Source organism: Atractosteus spatula, chromosome 3 (assembly GCF_055471065.1).
Source record: "Atractosteus spatula isolate fAtrSpa1 chromosome 3, fAtrSpa1.hap1, whole genome shotgun sequence".
Classification (NCBI taxonomy): Eukaryota; Metazoa; Chordata; class Actinopteri; order Semionotiformes; family Lepisosteidae; genus Atractosteus; species Atractosteus spatula.
Window position 1 is genome coordinate 75,781,232 of NC_142708.1, and position 16,449 is coordinate 75,797,680.

At 47.9% G+C, this 16,449-nt stretch overlaps 1 protein-coding gene across 1 annotated transcript; it reads right to left on the reverse strand.

Moving 5' to 3' along the window:
• Nucleotides 1-2,265: 2,265 nt before the first annotated feature.
• Nucleotides 2,266-9,669, reverse strand: LOC148838775 (uncharacterized). The gene is made up of 2 exons (XM_088911032.1): nt 9,344-9,669; nt 2,266-5,953 (listed from the first exon to the last, which is right to left on the reverse strand). The coding sequence occupies exon 2, from the start codon at nt 5,768-5,770 to the stop codon at nt 3,056-3,058; it is 2,715 nt and encodes a 904-aa protein (XP_088767158.1). The 5' UTR covers nt 5,771-5,953; nt 9,344-9,669; the 3' UTR covers nt 2,266-3,055.
• Between the last annotated feature and the right edge of the window lie 6,780 nt (nt 9,670-16,449).

The following is a 16,449-nucleotide window of genomic DNA, read 5'->3' on the forward strand; positions in this document are numbered from 1 at the left end:
GGAGAATAATTAAGAGGTCCTTGAGGTCTGAAGGTTACTTGGATTTCAGTCTCAAATCTTTACATATTTTCAATTCATCTGTTTTATTGGTCACCATGGAATTGTCTCAACATCTTTAGAGGTTTCTGATTTCAGGGTGACCCCCGGAACCTGCTGGGTTGAGATTTCCCAGGACTGGGGTTGGAGATCGCCGTCTCTGAGGATCATGGCATATTCAGGGCACAAGGCTGCCCTCTGTCCCGGATGGTATGAGTCCGTCATGGGCTGTACACACATGCGGTGTACTGTACGTCTGGGAGCCAGCAGTTTGTAGCCCTGCGCCCTACCCTTAAATCTACTTTGACAGAACGAGTGCCCATCTAGCAATCTATAGCTAACTGGTAGAAGGGCTGCAGGACAGAAAAATTAAGGAATAAGTTTAAGACGTTCAGATCCTGCTGTATATTGCTGTATGGGAGCAATAACACTGAGAGCAGGTTTAGAAATACAAAATGTATCTGGTGCCAAAAACGGATTTATATTGTGCATACAGTTTTTCCCTCCTAGCCATTGTTGCAAACGGCCCTCCTTATTTCAACCTGTTTTTCTGTAATTCTTCTCAAAGCAGAGACTCTCCCTCTTTCTCCTTCCTGAAAGTAAGTCCTTCCATCATGCTCTAAGAACCTGTGTTCAAAGTGTTTGCTTCTCAGTTTCTTCAAAAGCTGAAGGTGAATCCCAATTGAACCAATTGCATTATCATGGTTAATCCTGTAGGGCTACTTAACATGATGCAAACATCCTGGCCAGGCTGTACCCGATGCAGACTTTAGGACCAGTATAAATTATCTACCGACTGTTACTGCCTTAACCTTGACTTGTCTGGTCAATGAGTGGTCGTGGGAAACTGGCAAACCTGGAGAAAATCCATACAAACACTACAAGCATGTGAAAACTCCTCGAGGAATGACTGACTGCTGTGCTGCTGAACTACCAGTTGCTCTTATTTCACAGATTCAAAATGAAGGTTTGTTTTCGAATGCCAGGATTACACACAATCGTTTCACTTTGCTTGAGTGAAGTAATAGATTCTGTATAGGCTTCTGTTTAGATTCCAGACTTACCCTAATGTGCATGTAGGACAATTTGTACAGGAATGTCCTTTAAAACTGCACACTCGATCTCGCTGTATCTGTGATGTTACCCATCGCTCTCGATCAAAGTAGTTCAGACTTCCGTTTGGTACCAGATCTGGTGATGAAGGTAATGAGTGTTAAACAGACATGCAGCTGTACTGTTTTGTTTTGGATCTTGTAAGAATCGTGTTCAAAATGAGCGATTTGCTTTCCTTGGTTCACCTGCAGTGCCCTTAACGTGGTCAGACCTGGGTGAAAGCAGAGGTGAGAGATTTACACGTCGAATATCCTCGATCCAGGCAAGGAACATCCAGTGCGTTCTGGTTTCACTCTCATTTGCACAAACAATGCAAATTGTCCATTTCATGCAAACAACATTTTGCATGCCAGGACCATGCAACTAAATATTTTTTGTACGCACCCAGTCAGCATCACGTAGTCCAGGCGTGTTGGAAGACCAGGCTGTAACGTGTTAAAAACCGTTTCAGCTCGTGACTAAACGGTACACTGGCAGGTTCACTTAGAGCTGCTTGTGTTGATGTATTCAGGTGGTCAAAGTGCAGCAGATACCCTGATCTGATTATGTTCTTAGCAAATTACATGGATAAAGGATTTTTCATTTTTACTCTCATAAAAAGACCAGTTAAAATGACATTAAAGGTATTTTGGGAAAGTGCAAACCACATTTTCATTTACAAAATGGTTTATCCTTGAATAGCTATAGTGTTTTCAAATTTTAACATGACTGTTAAGCCCATTATCATCTTTTAAAACAAGTGAAATGAAGCTTTCATTCTCCAGCTGTGCTTCTGTTAATGATTGCTTGTTTATTGTAATGTACAGAATATTAAATATATGAATGTTCATGAGGAATATTGTGCACTCACGGGCTAAATTACTTTCTGTTGTGGCTGGAGATACAGTATGTGCTGGGGAGGCATGCAAAGGAGTGTCTGTGCATGGTCTGTTCACACATGAATGCTGTCCCCTCTCTCGGGGAACATATTGCTACAGTACTGTATGTCCTCCTGGTGCCTCCCTCCTCGACTGAGATGCTTGTCAATGAACCAGGACTTGAAGAGAAAAATTCAGTTCCTGTTAACCGAACATTTCTAAATTTCAGTGCAAATGGCAGCAACAACTCAGCAACATCTTTGTTTTTGAAATGATTTATTTTTTTGGACACAAATGCACAGTTGACGTGATTTTTCATATTGCTGCTCCAGAAATGGCTTGTGAGGAAGGTTGAGTCATAGATGCTCCTCGTCTTTACCATGTAAAGACTTGCGATATACAGTAGGAGTGATGACTATGAAGTCTTTTATCTTAAATAATTAGAAACAATTTGCGTTGTCTTTGATATTAATGAATAAGGTTATTACTAAGTAATGCTTTTCTTTGCTTTTCCCGGTTCAAGGCTCTTGCCTCTTAAGACTTAGATACCGATTCTCATTATTGCTTGTGAAGATGTATTTACTTTCAGTATTGCATAATATCATTAAGAGAAACTCAATGCATATTACTGTATTCCTTATTGTTTCTGAAAATGCAAACGGCTTTTCTTCTGACTGTACGGACAACCAATTGCATTTAATGCCTACTTCATTGACCAGATCCTATTTTTTTCATTTATTATTAAAAATAAAATGTCTTCCAAAATAAAATCTGAAAAGGATTATTTAGGATGGTTTAAAGTAAAGCATTACAATAATTACCATTAATTACAGTACAGTAGGAGCAGATGTAGTATAGTGATAAACCTATTATTACTTTTGCTGCTCCTGTTGTAGTAGTACTAATAATTACTCATATTGTCAACTAATACACTTTACACACATCACTCAAAAAAAACACGAACGTCCACCTAGTTTTCTGAAGACTTTGAGTTGTCTTCCTCCTAAACGTAAGGATTAGGAGACAGAAGGGTTGGGGAGCAGTTCTGCTTAGCTGCAGTGCTGCAGATCCAGATCCTGGTAGCTGCAGCTGTCGTTATTGCTGGGGGAGGGGCCTTTAAGCCCATTGTCCAGAAGGTCCTGCTCCTTGGCGATCTGCTCGGTGGCCGCGCTCACCACAGTTTGGACGATGGCAGCTGCTGCTTCGTAAAACATCCTTTTCTGCTCCTCCTGCGGGTCAGTGACGTCAGGATGGGTCTCTTGGAGGCCAGGAAGTGGATTTCCATTGCGGTTGACCTCATCCCCATGCTGCAGTGTGTCACAGGAGCCGGTATCTTGGTCGCCTGACCGTTTCTGGTCATGTAGACCCTCTGTGATCTGTGGCTCCTCAAGCACAGAACGGGCTGGTTGAGGGCTCTCTGAAGAACAGTAGGCCCCTCCAGCCGTTTGTTCCTCCTCTGTGGTTTTCACAGAGTCCCCCTCCTCCGCAGGTGTCGTTTGTTCTGCTTCTGGATTGGTGGTTTGGACAGCTGGGCAAGCGGGAGAAGGTCCTTGGCCTCCCAGTGTCTTTGCGGTGGTGTCATCTGAGCAAAGGCCCTCGTTCGAGCTGGCAGCAGTACGTGAAAATGTTTTGCCTTCCCCCGATTCTCCTTGTGCTTGATGCGGTCCTTGGGGGACAGTTTTAGCTCTTTCCAGAGATTCCAGATCGTCGAGTCCGCCCTCAGTGTTCGGTGCCCGGTCGAGTGTTGCATCGTCTGTGTCGGTCACAGAAAAATCTTCGACTTTTTCTTCGGTTCTCTCACCTGCCTGATGAGAACTTTTACCTTCTGTCCTCTCAGTTGCCATGCCCCGCCTCTCACTTTCCTGTGAGCAATCTGGTAATGTGTCCTGGAGACTTTCACAAGCTTCCTTTTCTGAGCTGTCAGGTTCTTCATTAGAAGCCAGTTTTGACACAAGACTTGCTGGGGTTTTGCTTTCAGAATTGTTTGTTCTCATTGCCTCCTCAGATCCACTGTGTAAGGTTGGTTCTGTGGTGTTGGATTTTAGTTTTGGGTCTTGAGTGTGTGACCTGTCTGTATAGTCCTGTGCGTGCTCTTGAGTGGTGTCTTCTGCATCAGCAGCTGTCTTCTTGGTCACAACCTCTCCATGGCTATCTTCTCTGTCTGTGGAGACTAGATTTTCAGACATGCTTCCATGTGGTGCCGATTCTACATCCTCTTCCTGATCAGTACTGCAGTGGGTAGGTTTCATGTCCACGTAACTAAGACTTATAGAGCTGGCTTTGCTTGTGGTGCTTTGGTTTTGCATTCCTTGCTCATCTATAGCTTCTGCAGGCGTGAAGCTGATGCCCTTGTCCTGTTCTCCTTTTGGACTCCCTGGAGTGTCCCCTAGATCCATGCTTTTGCTCTTCCCTTTGCGGAGTATGAATTTTTTCAAGGACACAGCTCTATAGGCAGGGGCCCTTTTTGAAGGCTGCCTTTCTGACCTGTTCAGATCTTGGACAACCTGCTCATCTGTTGCAGGAGTCGCTGCATCTCCTTCCTCATTTGTGGCATCTGGGGCTCTCTTTGATTTCAGGATGACTAGTTTTTTAAATGATACCCAGGCTTCATGGGCTTGCTGGTCTATTGATTTTGTGTGGCTGTGTGTGCCTGTCCCCTTATCTTCCGCTTGGTCCGAATCATTTTCCTCAGGGCTTATTTCTTCCCCCATAGTTTTTAAAGCCCTGGGGTCACCAGATGTTGCCGGTTCGCTTTGACAGGCCTCTGTATGACCTTCTGCTGCGTCTTTGCTGAGCACCTTTTGGTTGTGGCTGCTGAAGAAAGACTGATCTTTCTTGAGCCCTTGGAATGTCCATGATCTCTTCATCCTCCGTCTCTTCTGCACTGCAAGGTCTGACCTGTCATGTGTTTCTGATACATCCGAGGTTTTTGCATCAGCATCCTGCTCTGCTCCACTGTCTGTGGCCCTTTTGAGAGTTTTCGGAACCATCAGCTTCTTGAAGGAGTGCCATCGTCTCATGTGCCCAGTTCCGTGTGGCACTGCCTTGGGCGTTTCCCCTTCTGCGGGTGGTCCAGCGGCCCGGTCTGAGCAGGCAGCAGAGACGTCCGAGTCCAGCAGCCGGTCTAGAGACCTCGACCGCATCTTGTCAGAATCTTCCTGGGCTCCAGCACCACCATCCTTGGCAACTGCTTCATCCCTCTTGTCTGTGCTTTTGTGCGATAACATTTTGGAGACGGGTCTCCGGATGAAATCTCGGACACCGGATCTCTCCATCTTCTTCGGCTTGGCATCTTGCTCTGGGCTCAACGGCTTAGGCTCCACAGAAGCCTCCTCTGCCTCTTGCCTCTTAGTGTGCTTGTCCTCTGCCTCTCGAATCGAGCTGTCCAACTCGCTGGGACCTGGTGCTGCAGGGCCTGGGGACAGCAGGCACTCCTCCACTGCTGTGCGCTGGCTCTGAGCTACAGGCCTTCCCGCCTCCTGCTCGCGGTCCAGGTCCCCTCCGCCTGCCTCCCCGGCCCCCACGGGATTGTCCCTCTTCTTCCTGCCACTCATCACTTTGCCCAGCCCTCTGCTCTTCCACAATGAGCCGAAGAGCCTTTCGGTCCCGGATGAAGACGGCTGTGCTTTCCCACTGTCCCGTGGCAGCTCTGAGCACTGCCGCACCTCCGTCTGTCCTGAGCCGGGCTCGGAGCTCATCGTCTCCGCTGGGGGCAGCTCAGTGCCTTCTCCCGCAGCCGGACTGTCCCTCCTAGCTGCTGCCATGCTTTTCGTCCTCGAACTTTGAAAAGCCTCTTGCTTGGTGGGTTTTTTTCCTTCCCTGATCAACTTAAAATCAGTTTATTAATCGTGAGCCGGCGGCACCGTTGTGTCCCTCCAGTTCCCCTTCAGGAGCAGAGAAGTTGGATGGGTTGAATCCCGCTCTCCATTCAGGTGCTTGTTTCCAGTCTGGAGGAAGAAGGAAACAGCACTCAGCACAGTAAATCAGTCTGCCACCAGCCCGGCGGTGCGTGCAGTGTGGAGAGATACACAGTCAGTGTGTAGCGAGTGCTTGTTTCAATGCTGCTGGCATTTGTCATTTACACAGCAAAACAGTTGGAAGTCTAAATGCTTAGAGATCAATATCAGCTTTATGGGATTAACAATGTCGCATCAGCTGATCTTCAGCATTTCATAACGTAACTCTTATAATTCTGCAGTGCCGTGTAGTGCATGTTGAAGGAATCGGTGCGCTGTGATGAAACAAGTATTCTCTTCATAAAAGATGAAAAACGAATGACAGGTTAGAACATCAGAGCATAATGAGCTCATAAATCAACCTTATTATGCGCGCGTAATTATGTGCACATCTGTACATTTCTTTTTAATATGTCTCCCCATTTCGTGACATTTCTCATCCTGAAAACACCTCGTGCGCGTGTGGAATCTGTGAGATGGTTGCTATCAAACGTGTCTGTGTCTCTGAAGAGTCCTGGTGTAAAACATGACACCCCCATCTCCATGCTGTGCTGAAAAGGCTGCCATGGAGCACAGCCCTTGTGTGATTTCCTGAGCAAACAGCACTGTTCAATTGCGTTTATCTGGGCTTTGTGGAAACAGCAAATCACAAAGCTGGCTTGCACAGGACTGCCTAGGAGACAGTGAACTGCAATAGGTTTGTTGATGGAACGCAAAAAATGAGACATAGGAGGGTTTATGTAGCTGAGCATAAAAAGCAAATGGAAGGCAGAAACAGACTGGTTGCCAGGGAAAGAAACCATTCCCTGGGAAGGTTTGAAGCCCTTGGCCTGGAGGCTTCTGAAGCAAGAGACAGACCAAACCCAGGGGTCTATGTATTTGGAAATCTAAGGTCAAGGTCAATTCAAAATCAGACACTAAAACAGATTTCACCCCCTGCAGCAGTTTAGCATGGTTTCACGAGCTCTTGGAGTCCAGTATTTTTTTTTTTAAATGCACACAGCTTCTATCATTAGTGAGCTGCAGCCTTTGGATTCGAAACGGCTGCCAGAGACTGATCCCGGGTGTGGGGGTGTGGCAGCGCTCCTACATCCCCCGACAGCTGCGCTGATTGCGGTTTAATGAGCCACTAGCCGTCTGAACTGGACTCTTTCAGGCTGAATTAAACAAAAAACATGTAGAACGAAGCTTTCATTTGCTTGATTTTGAGGGGGGGCTGGTCTTCTTTTCATCGTGACGTGGAGCACAGGGCCCGCGCGGAGACGGGTCGGTAATTGAAGTCGCCCTCTGGTCCCGAACGCCTGCTGCCAGCGCGCGGGGCACGAGGCAGGCAGGTGGACCCATTGGCATTTTACAACGATTTCCAGTAGCATTTCATTCTCCTCTGCTGCAGACACACCTCTCAGTACCTGCAAAATAAACCTATCCGACCGCGCGGCGGTGCATTGATGTCTACGGGGAGAACAAGTCATTCTCTCCTCCCGTTTGCACAGCAAATTAAAGTAAATATGTCTCGCAGATAAACGTGCCCCTGGATGTCTATTAACGCTGCATATTACAATGCAATAAAGACATCTGCTGTTCCAGCAGCTTCAGCTGGGCAACAGCCTTGAAGAAAATTGTTAAATTGTGTTCATGCGGCGACTGCGCTGCTTTGTTGTGATAACAACAACAGCATTTTGTTTGTTTTTTCAATCAAGGGTGTGTTTTTTAACGCAATATTTAGCTTTGAATCTCAATGCGCAATGAAACGCCATGGGCATTTTTGTACTAAAACATTAATTGGAACATCAAACTTAATTTCATGTACAGTGTGTATTGGAGACTATACCACAGGGAAGACAAGTTAAAAGGGTCTCCTCTAGGAGATTTTACCAGTTCAAAACGATACTTTAAAATCAGCTTTAAATGATGGACAAAATCTATATATAACGTTCCTATACAGCCCCTTATGTTGAAGAGGGCATAAAAGCATTTTCTGTTCAAATTCACAAAGAAACGCATTTGGGGGGGTGTAATACGTTAGCATTACAATAAAAAACGTTTTCTAAAATCAAAGCTATAACTAGGAACATAGATGTAAATCGTCCCACAATCCGTTTTGGTTTCGCCCCTAAGGGTGGCCTGGAGGCAGACATCGGCGATCAAGCTGCGCCTGGAAATCGCTCGGCTGTGCTGAGAGCCGCTGTTTCCGGGGTCTCGCACAACGACGCGAGGGAGAGTTATGATGGCGATCGCAGAAGCCCGTGAGACAAAAGGAAGCTTATTTCAGCAAAGCAACAGACTGTCTGCAGGCTGAGACGGCAGGTTCACAGCTGCCAGTTTCGCGCGACCCCTTGCCCCATCCGTCGCGCTGTTTTCACTGGTACAACGCCGGGTCTCTGGGAGCTCTTTTGCCCGAGAAGCATCAAGATTAGAGCACCTCGAGACAACAAAAAAAATCGCAAGTCTACTTTTGTCAGCAAGGGCTGCGTCTCGAGTGACAGATGGTTTAATCAGCTCATTTTAATATCGGGCGCGCGGATCCCATGAATTTCCAGTGCAGAGTAATTCGTGTCAGAGCGAAGTGGACCCAAGCTTAATTTACACCCGGCTAATTTTAATTAGTGCATCTGAGAGTGGGCAGACCTGCAATTAACCTGCAGCTCAGTATGTGCTCTCTCGCATCTCGGCAGTCAAGAGGCAACAAGACCCTCACTCCTACCAGCGCTTGACGTGTTGAGCTACCTCAGCTATACCCTGCGAGACAGTCTTTGCGCCGAGACGCCGTGTGTCCGCTGGGTCAAAATGAAGGAATTAAAACCTGCAGCAAATATCTCCAGTATCACTCAGAAGCCTGTTCAGGTCTGCACCCGACAGACACTTCAGAAATCAAGCAACACCCTCCTGCAATCCACAGGACGCCCATTAAACACACGGGTAATTAATCGTTTTATAAATTCCGCATCATTATACACTTACATGCTCAGGTAATTCTAAGGTCTATCATTCAAGGAAAGTCTGTATCCATATATTTGTACTGTATACTGTATACACATACACATCTACTTGAAAATAAACGAATACAAATACATTAAAATATGTTTCTATTCATGATCAAGCACAGGCAGAAAGCAGACTAAGGAATATCTATACAGAAACAGCATTGTTCTTGCAACACTGGGTTTGAACTCCGTCTGCGTAATTCCGGCGCTTAAACTCCTTTAAGTCTTCTTGTTTTTCGATTGCTAAAGAAATCGGGGAACAGAGCAAAAAAGATGCACGAACCGTAACAAGGGGCCAAAACAGTTGCCTTGCGATTGCACAGCGTTAAAAGAGCAATACGAATACAGCTGCTCATCCTAATCCATCCCAGGTATCGAATAAGAAGCATGCACTCACTTCTGTCTGCGGGGCGAGTCCCTCCTGGAGCCTGCTGCGCTGGGGCTGGTGCGCCTGGCTGCTGTGCCACTTCAGGACAGAGAGTTTTGCTCGGAGAGCCGGGGCTCCGCACGTGCGGGCGGTCCGTCTCGCCCGGTTGCCCCTAGCAACCGGCCCCGGCGGCCGGGGCCCCGCGAGCGAGCTCGGGGCGGCTGGGCTGGGGTGGTCCTCCCTCGCGAGCTCTCACTTGCGCTCGGAGCTGGGAGCCGCGGCGCACGGCCTCCGCGCAAGAGCCCGACCAGCCTCCTGCTGCTCCATTCCGGCGGGTTGTTTTTCCAGCCTGCTACGTGCACCCCGCTCGTCTGCCGCCCATGTGACATCTGCCAGCGCTCTGGGGACGAGGAGCGCCGTTTTCATTCCAGCGAAGAGGAATTAGTCGCCCCACAGCAAACATGACATCATACGCAGAGGCTTTGAAACCTGGAGATTGAGCTCCGTGCTTCGTGTTCTTTCAAGTTCTGTTTACCAAAGTATATAAACCTCTTCACGTTAATACACTTTTCTCAGATGATTTATTTTTTTTTAATCTTAAAAGGATTTCTAAAAATCCTTAAAAAAGGAAAACTAGGGTAGTTTCCATTAGTTTGTCCTAGGAGAGCAAAACTGATTTCTCCCACATCTCAAATCCTTAGAACCTCATTTCTGTTCCACAAATCTGTGACTCCTTTGCAAAGCTATAAAATTATTTCAACAAAACAGAGGCCTTTACCTCATTGTGCTGCGTTACCTTTTAATCGCTGCTACACTATCATCTTTAATTTGTCACATTTTAATGAAGAACACTCTGCAAAAAGAATGTTTTCTCTACAAATGTTGTACTGAAAGCATGATTACCAGGCCACTTTGTTATTTATAGTACTACTTTTGAAGCTGTTGCATTTAATCGCCAGTAGCATTAGGTTCTGTGCTGTGATCAGACTTGCTCTTTTAAACAGTTTCCTTGACGCGATGCTGCAGGGGTTGGTTTTATGTGTATAAACATCTACTTTGCAAATCAAGAGGATTATGTGAGAGTTGACATGCTGCAGAGGTCCCGGTGTCTTCAACAAAAATCATAATAAAAACTTGTGTCTTGGCAGAAATGATAAACCCGTCTTCTGTAGCTCGGGGGCCAATGACAAAGAAAAAGGAAAAGATGCAGCAAGTGATGAAAAAAAATCAAATTTCCTCTTTGCTTAGTTTTTTCAATATCAGGGCACATTTTGCCTTGTGGACAAAATAAATCGTGTGGCGCGTTTGAAAGTATTGCTTTTGTGATTAATATTTCATCAGTGTATCCAGGAATCCTTCCACATTTACTTCTTGTGCTCTTGGGCTCAAGGACAGCAGACAGGGGCTCAGGCAGGGGGCACATGTGACACCCTGTCAGCGTGCCCACTTGTGCCCACCAGTGTGGGCTTGGGGGCCTGGGAGGCTCGGCCCACTCCTATCCCCCTCCAGTTACTCCCCCCAGCTCCTAAATAAAATCCACATGAAGCGTTTGCTTTTAAAACATATCCCCTGGGCTGCTAACGGCGGGGTGCTTTCAGAATTCCACTGCTGCCCGGCGCTCGTGACGAGTGTCCTTGGTTTGTGTCCTGTGCAGTGGGGTGGGCGCATCTCCTTGATTAAATCACGGGGAATAAACTTGATTTCGTCTTCTTCCAGCGGTGCACTTTATACATTGTTTCATTACAGCAACCTTAACCCAGGAGCCTTTTTACCGAGTCTTTACGTTTCTGCTTCTTCTCATTCGCTCTGGGTTGATGCACACTTGCAAAACAAAACTCTTCGCAGACGTGCCCAGGCTGCTCCTTACTGAGTTTACCTTGGTGTACCCCGCTAGAAGCACAGCCAAGCTGCAGCAAGACACAGGGACGCCGTGGCCAAAGCCTGGGAAGGCACAGATAAGGAGGCAGACAGGGAGTGGGCCATATCACTGCAGTACAGCTGCAGAGAGAGGGTGCCAGGACGCCACGCACTACTACCAGGGTGCAGAGTCCGGTGTCCCCACAGCCTCACCCTCCGAAAGGAAAGCCAGTGCTCTGTTACCTCCCCATGCCCTGCCACAGCTGAATGCCTTGTGACGCGCGGGGGCGGATAGGGTGAGGCTGCCTGCGTCTGCCACGGGCCCCTCTGAGGGCCACTCGCCACTCTGGGGGCGCAGGCTGCCCCCCCCCCCCCCGCTGCTCGTCTCCCTCCCTGCGCAGACAGGCCTCTCGTCGCCGGGACCCGTCTGCGAGGCGCAGGAGCTCGGACACGGAGCACAGCCACAGAGAGGAGACTGCAGCCACAGCTCGGCGGCCCCCTCAGTAAGACCACTTTGAGCTGCGGTTGGGGGCGGCTTCGACATTTGGGCGGCAACAGTATGTGCTTGCAATGCAGTGTGGGATTTTCTGAACAGACGCAGTTACCTCTGATTTCACACCCCTGATGGAAGTACATCCGCCTCCTCCCCCCCTTATCTTCTCCGGCACGGGCCCTTTGTAACGAGCCTTCATCTTCATCGCCTGCCCAAAGCAGTGGCCGCGTGTCTCGGTCTCGCTGTCCTCTGGGGCACGCGCGATCCAGACGGGTGACACACAGCCCAGCCGGCCCCCCGGGCTGTCGCACGGGACTCAGACAGAAATGGCATGTAGGAAACTCCCTCTCCCTGCGCACCTGCCATGAATGTGAGGAGGATTCCTAAGGGGGGGGGGGCGCAGATCTCTCAGCCCTGTGCTCTGCTGTCTGGCTTGCAGGGTGGTCCGGGCCTTGGGCTGCCCTGAGGAATTTCCACAGCTACTTGCCGCGACAGGCGCCAGCAGGGCCGGCATCGGTGTCGTGAAGCCCTGACCGACGTCACTCATCACCACACGGGTGAACCCCAGGAGACGAACCAAGGACTAGTGTTAATGCAGATTCACTCGGAATGACAACACCCAAGAACAAAGCATGGTGAAAGGATGGCGTGAAATTGTGGCAGAACCGGCTTGGCTGAGGGCTGACCTCCCGGCCAGAGGACGAGGAGGCTGGGACCCCCTGCAGAGAAAGGAGTGACCGAGGGGCAGCAGCAGAGGGGGAGATGGGGTGGAGGAGGGATGGAAAAAGACGTGTGAGGGAGATCACGCAGGTATTTGCAGTGTTTTAGCAGAGGAAGTGACATCAGGAGTGATTGCTAATTAACGACAGCCGAGTCTGATTGAATTTGGTTGTTATCATCCCTCCTGAACCTTTGTTACAGACTCCTTAAAGTTGCAGGGATTTTTCAAGCTAAATCAGGAGTGGAGTGAGGAATTGAAAGAGAAAATAAGGGAAGGCAAGGCAAATTTATTTCTACAGCACACTTCCGTACACACACAGGTAATTCAAAGTGCTTTATACGAATACAAACCATAAAAAAACAAAAAATAAAAATAAATTAAAAGAATATCATAAAAGAAATAATGAAAAAACACAATCAAACTAAGATTTAGATTTAAAAATGGCGAGGGTTGGGGCACAGCTAAGAAACTTAAATTAAATAAAAAAAACATTATTAACATATAAATCCAAACTGTATTAGTACTCCATATGTAGTACATCATATATAATAAAAAAAATAAACTATTCATAGTCACGTTAAGATCAAATTCCTGAATACATGCAATTCTTTTCTCTGCCACCAGGGGATACAGGAGATGGGCCTTGCTTTGCTCATGATGCAGGAGCTGTAACAGATGCAAACTCCACCAAACGACACCCCAACAAATAGCAAGCTCTTCTGCTGCTTATAAGCTTGAAAAGAGCTTTTGGAAGGGCCCACGACCTCCGTTCCATTTTTGCCACTCACGTTCAAATACAGTCTGAATCTTCTCCTTTTATGTCAGGGACGTAGATAATAACTTACAGTACATAACGCTCCAGAGCGCTGCAATGCATTGAAGAATAATAGTATTACGTAGAACAGGCAAATGCCAATGTCTCAAAAAGAAGACGCAAAGAAATACCATCTTGTTCCTACAGTACACCGCAATATGGATATTTGTATTAGTTGCAATGCAGGGGTCTACTGTTTAATAATTTGATATTGAGAATGTGTGTTTGTTATGTGTGCACTGCACAGTGAACATAACTCAAGGGAGCACACATCATACAAGTGCATGGCAGGCTTGTGTGTAGTGTGTGGCCTGATGCAGGAGAGTGAAGTTGATCCCATTGTCATGAATGTGCAGCAAGAAAACTGTGTTCCACTGTTCTGGGCCTTTCAAATGCTCACACTCAAATGGCAGAGCTCTGTCTATATATTTTCAGATCTGCCTATTAGCATTTAGACTGAAATCAAGGGCTTGATGTGCTGAAACTCGTCCTCTCTGAGTTCATTTAGGTAATGACGCCTTCCATGGGACATTAATCTGCATAATTAGATTTACAGCCACACTGCACAGGGAAGATCTTTTTATTGTGCGTGCCGAGGAAACGAGCGAGAGACAGAACCGAGAGATCATTTCTGTATTTCTTTTTCTCTCACCCTTTAGGCGCTAAAGCTAATCTTGCTCACGATATTACACTGGCTAGCGAAGTAGAAACTCCCCGTCGCGTGGAGCAGAACGTGCCCTCTGATTCGCAGCTGTGCAAGAGAGTTCTGCAGTCTTAATGGACCCCCAGCCCAGGGGCCACGTCCACTGACCCAGCGCCTTTCCCCTTCACTCCACTGCCGAGCTACGTTCATATTTCAGTTTAGAAAGAATCAGCATTGATGAGTGCATTTCAAACCGCGACGAAAGTTAAATGTACACAGTAACTTGTAGCATCTCCAGTTCACTTCACAAAAAGTTCCGGGATGCACACTGCCATGTTCTGCGCTTCAGAACGAGGCAACAAAACTTCCAGTGGCGTGAAGTGGCTCTATTACATCCTAAACAAGCAGGCCTGTGAATACAGCTCTTTTAATCCCATAGGAATATTGCTCTTGGGATTCGAGAGTTTTGCCGACAAATACCTCCTCATGCGGATCACAACGGAAACTTTCTTCGGCGAAATATCTCCTGCACAAGCTGTACTTATTCGCTCGTCCATCACAGTACATTAGTCATTAGAGTGACTAGTGAGCAGGAAGGGTCATTTCACATCGCAATTCGTGGGAACTAGAATACCAGTTTGCAACAACATGGCAACTTGCAGTACTTTCACAAAGTTCACGATTATGAATTTATTTTGTGGCTGATATTTAATAAGCATTGTGGGAAACTGGGACTGCAGTAACACAGCAGGTGCTTCAGAGTCGGATGGGTCCAGCTGGTGATGAAATGATTAAGATAATTACGAAAGAGGCTGCAGTGGAGCGCTCCATATTCAGAGCTGGCAATGCTAGTGCTGCGAGGAAGGCGGTTTGCTTTTAGGAGAATAAATCCACTGGCAATCTGGCTGCGTGACCAGAGTGCGGTATAGTGTAGGTCTGGGGTCAACCCCACGTGCAGTGTAATCACTCCGGCAGTGTGGTAGGTCCAATTCATTTTTGAACTCCTATGAAACAAAACAATACCCTTATACGTTCACAAGGATCAGGCTTCCTTTCATGAAGCAAATTATTTCTTGACCTGATCCAAACCTGACAATATTGTCACGATTCTAATCCCTCCCCCTGAAGGTTGCTCCGGCTCTTTCGCATTTGACCTGATCTCCTGCACATGCCTCCTGTTCCAGCCTCCCCTTTAAAAGCCAGACGCTCCCACTGTTCCGGGCTCAGCTTTGGAAGATGGACGCCACAAGGCTGGCCTATTTTCCGGCCTGTCCAAAGGCAGGCCTTTTCCCCGGCGTCCTGAACATCTGGGTCCGGGGCTGGGAGCGCCAGACCCCGTTACCCCTTTTATTCCCCCGACCCTTCGCCAGATCCCTCTGGCTTTTAACTTCATTTGTCTTCGTCATGGATGGACCACCCGGCTCTGGACATTTGCCTCCCTACAGATTTCCCTACACACACCCTTTGGACTGTTTGCCTGGACCACGCCCCCCCCGAGCACCTTCGTCACGCCCCCCTGTTCGTCTACCTGCCCAGTTCCTCGTCTCCTCCCTGTGTCTGCTCACTCCCCTCCGGATAGGGCTGTCTGCACAGGGTCCTGAAAGACGCTCCGTGACAATTATGCTCCAGGACCAGGCTTGGAGACCCAGGTCCCAAACGGATGTGGGTGTAATAAAAGCAGGCCTTAATACCGTCTTCTTAGTAACACTGGGAGTTAATAACAGGCAGACTTGCAGGGGAAACAGTGGATTTACCGTTGCAGTCCCTGGTGATTCTGCTGTGAGGTATGCGATACCTTCAGTGATTTGGCTTGCAGTGTTTAAACTCAGGAAGGGAGCAGCCCGTCAGTCCTGACCAGGCCTGTGATTGAATTGGAGCCGCAGGGAGAGAATCTGGTCCCTGTGCTTCACAGTCCATCTAACAGGCCCCATTAGCCCCAGACTGCTGTCTGCCTCTCCGGAGTGCAGGACAGGCAGGGGAGACGCGCTGCAGACGCTCAGGGGATTCTTTCATTTACACCACATTTCTCTTCAGGGAATTGGATGCAGCAGAAAAATTTGACCAAGAAGCGGAGTCGAATATTAATTTACTATTCTGTGAATGCAGTCTTGGGCAGACACCAAGACAGGTGTTTCTGTGTGTTTTTTTTGCGCTCGTAACGTGCATTCAGGAATCCTTCTTCTCCGCCTCAGAATACAGATATCGAAGGAGGTAGTCAGAGGTCAGCACTCCACCGGGATACAGCACCGACAGAAAGCCTTCCCGCGCCGGGTATAATGGATCCCGGACTGCGGAGAGCAGCCTCTCGGGATGAGCTGCCTTCATAGATGAGCCTCACGCTATGCTTTAGCTTTGAGAGGCGAGCCGCTGAGTTAAAGAGCAAGCTAACGAGGTGGGTTAGGCACTTGGCCCAGCGCTGCCCGCCGTGTCCCTCGTTAGGCTGGTGGCCACACATCGTTTTCCCATTAAAATCTCTCAACTCCCATTTCTGCGCTCTTCTGTTCCAGTGTCCTCCGCTGCCGAGGGCACGTTCATTTCTCCGTCGGAGCGCCCACATGCTCCTGCTCCCGACGCTGGTGATCGATTCCCCTAGCTGACGGAAAGCATG

Coding starts and splice junctions, on each gene's coding strand:
- LOC148838775 (XM_088911032.1), bottom strand. CDS start 5,770: ATGGCAGCAGCTAGGAGGGACAGTCCGGCTGCGGGAGAAGGCACTGAG.